Genomic DNA, 3,860 nt, shown 5'->3' on the forward strand with positions numbered 1-3,860 from the left:
AAAAAAAAAAAAAAAGCAGAGCAAATCACCAACTCCAAGAGCAGTGGGCACTGACATTCAGAGCTGGCTCACCTTTCTTGAGGATTTATGATGGGAAGGTACAAATGGGCTTAGAACCAAGCTCTGGTGTTTAAAACTCAGCTTAAGTTTCTTAAAAAATGAAACCTATGCTTATCATACAACCCAGCCATTCCACTCCTAGGTATTAACCCCAGAGAAAAGAAAATATATATCCCTACAAAGCCTTGCACAAATGTTCATAGCAGCTTTACTTGCAATGGCCCCCAAACTGGAAACACCCCAAATGTCCATCAAAGGGTGAATGGATCAACAAACTGTGGTCTACCGATACAATGGAATACTACTCAGCAATGAAAAGGGAACTACTGATAGATACTACAGTGTGATGGATCTCAAAATAATTACTCCGAGTGAAAGAAGGCCAAAAAAAAAAAAAAAATTAAAAAAAAGCACTGTTTCCATTTATTGAAAAATCTAGGCAATGCAAACTAATCTATAGTAACAGAAAATAGTTCAGTGGTTGCTCAGGGGAGGAGGGCACGGGGGTGATTACAAAGAGGAAGCTTGCCTGTGCTGGAGAGGTTCGTTATCTTGATTGTGGTGACAGTTTCACAGGTATGCACATATGTAAGTCAAAGTCATCGACTTGTTACACTTTAAATATGTGCAGTTCGCTGTATGTCAATTATACCTCAATAAAGCTTCTTAAACAATTAACACTCTGTAGAAAGCATTAACCACAAACCAGTGAAACCTAAGAGTTGTTTTGTAAGCTTTTTCTTATGAAATGAACTAAATAAAAATACTTTCGGAGCAATTTAATTGCTGGTCATTTCCTTCCTTCTGCTATCAGATGACGAGTCAGAGTGGGGAAGGAAGCAGGGACCATAATTAGGGAAACTTCGGGGGTTTCTGTGAACATTTTCAACCTTTTTTAATTTGTTAATAAAGCAGGCATTCTTACATAAGAAAGCCATGTCCCTCCTCCTCTTTGCATGGAAAAAATAAATGCTCGGCCGTTATATTTGTAAACAGCATTTAACACCAAAGAACAGCAAATCACAATCCATCATGCCAGAAGGGACTTTCAAAGTCCCAGTATTAAAGGAAAAACTGTTTTATTGTTCATGAGAGGCTTCTGATTCTTGCCTCGGTCTCGTAAATCATAAAAGCTCTTTTCCAGTAAGTATAACCACCCACTGGAAAAGAAGATATGCCAAATACAGCCGCTCCTTACCTTTTTACTCGGTTCCTTAGCAAGCTCGTCACTCAGCTCCGAATACTTCTCATACTTGACTTCATTGCTTGAAGCCGAACTTGAAAACCTGGAACAGAGATCCAAGTTACTTGCATGGGGCCAGTAGCCGTGACTCCTTCCAGCTCATACCCCGTAACGGCTCAGGGACCCAGGGGTGAAATCAGTATTGAGTTCACAAAAGCGACGCTGCCTGATTTGCTTGGAGCAAAGACATTTCCTTTCCAGTCACCAAACTGAGAAAGGCTGGGTAGGAAAAGCCTACCTTAAACACAGCATCATCAGGCTAGCAGGAGCCCTGGGCTTGGGTGAAGAGACCTGGGTGCTAGTGACAGCTCTACCACCTCCCCACTGCGGGAGCTTGGGTCAGGCTTGTGACCTCACCTGAGCCTGTCTCTTCATCTATAAAACAGGGATAATTAACACCTCCCCATTGCCTTTTGTAGGGCAGATAAGAGGCTACCCAAGGTCCTAATAGCTACATGAGGGCGTTTAGGAAACACTGAGGATGCCCCTGGAACGATAATTAATGGCTGTTGTTAGCAACCGCAGGCACCACAGCAGCCCCACAGCAGACTGGTCAAGGGACTCAGGGGCAGTGGGCTGTCGTGGAATGTGTAGGGGCACGGGCCTGTCTCTGCCTCTCCAGGTGAATTCGGCCAAGTCGCTGTCCTTCTCTGGGCTTGTTTACCCACTTGTGAAGGGGAAGAGGGAGAAAGGGAAGTTCTGGGGCTAGAATTTTTCCATCTCTGAAAAGTTCCCTGGAGTGCATGCCTAAAGGTTAGTTCAGGGCTGGAGGCTGCAGAGGAAAGGGAGGGGAAAGAAATCGAACCACTTAACCTTGACCCATACTCATCAATCCAGGGTCAGCCCCCTGGGAGGCGTGAAGCTGGGCATGAGTTATTCCTAAACTGAGAGCCTCAGTTTCCCCATCTGTCAGATGGGAATAATCCAAGGCACTGTGAGGATGTGGGGAGAGAAAGTGTGTGGTCCCTGGCATGGGTGCCCCTTCCTCTGTTATCTGAACTCAGGGATTCTCAGCCTGCACATGAGAATCATGTGGGAAGCTTTTAAAAACTGTCAGGATAGGAGCCCCTCCCCAGCCCAACTGAATCAGAATCTCTGGAGGTGGGACCCAGGCATTGGTGTTTTTTTCCAGGTGATTCTAAATGCTGAGAGCCACTGGTCTAATCCTGGCCCAGCTGGCTGCCCTAGTTCCCAGGGTGGGGAGGACAGTCTGCCCAGAGGTCCTACCCCCTGGAAGGAAGCTCCATCCCCAACAAAGTATGTCAGTGGCATGCATGTCATTACTGAGCTGGTAGACACACCCAGTGGCATCTCCCTGTTGTAGCCCAGAAGCCACTTGTGGCAAAACAAAGGAGCAACAGATGTCAGAGGCCAGGCAAACTTAGAAAACCATTATTAATTAACAGGATTAATAATATCATTTAGAGCTACGATGAATTTCAGACTTCCCATGGGCACAGTGATCCTCGGCATTATGTCTCTATCTTTCCCTTAATGCATTAAGGAAAGTCTTAATATCATGAGATGAAGAAACTGAGGCCCGAGAGGGGTAGCGACTTGCCCGGGTTATCTTGATCCATCTGATTTTAGTTTGCAGGCTATTCATGGAAGTTTCAGCCATATATTAAGTGTCCTCAGACTTTAGGAAAGGAGAGCTTAGCTATGGAGACAGGCTGCCCTGGAAGGACATCAGGTTCCGGGCTTCCTCACGGGCCTTCACCTTTCCTATCCGAATCTGTGAAATGGGCACGATACCTCCCCCTGCAAAATGCGAAGGCGAGAAGCAACAAGGAAACCGAGCTCCGGGCCCCACTGCTGGCACACACCTCACCTGAGAAATGGAAGCGAATGCCACTTCCTCTCGGGGCTGTGGGCGAACCCGGAGAGGCGTGTAAGGTACCCAGCACGGAGTCTGGCGCCCTGCGGTTCCCCTTCTGAAGGGGCCTCTGCTGGGTAGTTTGAGGCAGCTCGGGGACCGAACGAAGCCGCTGGAACATTCTCACTTACAGTTTGGTCAAATCCGCTGACAGTGGCCGAGCCTGGAACGCCCTTCTCCTGACTTGTGGCTTGGCCTCGGTGTTCTCCACAGCCCAGCCTTTGATCCGCTCCTGGACGCTCACACCCGCTCTTTCTGGCACAGCTGATGGGGACTCAGACGTGGCCAGTGGGGGTTCACACCCCACTGTCAAGGCCAAAGCGCTCTCTTCCCCAAAGAGGCTGAGGCGTTTCTTGACGCTGCCCTTGGATGTCCACTCTGCCCGCGTCCGGATGTCCCCATCGGACACTCTGCTCTTGACTTCCATGGTTTCTTGGCCTTTTCCCAGCCTGGGTGAAGGAGACTTGGGTGCCTTCTCTGGCTCCCCACCCAGCTTGGCTTTCTCCTCCCCAACGTTCTGGTCCTCTGTGGAGGAGACCTTGGCTGGGCTACCAGCAGATCTGAGGCTGCCCTGTTCCACCTGCTTAGAAAGCACCTTCTCCTTCCGTTCTTGGATCTTCCTGGCCACCTCCAGGAAGTCTGAATCTGGGCTGAGAAGGGGAGCTTCTGCTTTGACCAAAC

At 48.5% G+C, this 3,860-nt stretch overlaps 1 protein-coding gene across 1 annotated transcript in view; it reads right to left on the minus strand.

The window, feature by feature from the left end:
- Positions 1-3,860, minus strand: part of KIAA1671 (KIAA1671 ortholog) — a 132,521-nt gene that overhangs the window by 126,963 nt on the left and 1,698 nt on the right. Inside the window, exon 2 of the mRNA XM_011374656.2 lies at positions 1,259-1,346. Coding sequence (XP_011372958.1) covers positions 1,259-1,346 — 88 coding nt within the window. The remainder of the gene's footprint in view (positions 1-1,258; positions 1,347-3,860) is intronic.

Source organism: Pteropus vampyrus, unplaced genomic scaffold (assembly GCF_000151845.1).
Source record: "Pteropus vampyrus isolate Shadow unplaced genomic scaffold, Pvam_2.0 Scaffold251, whole genome shotgun sequence".
Classification (NCBI taxonomy): domain Eukaryota; kingdom Metazoa; phylum Chordata; class Mammalia; order Chiroptera; family Pteropodidae; genus Pteropus; species Pteropus vampyrus.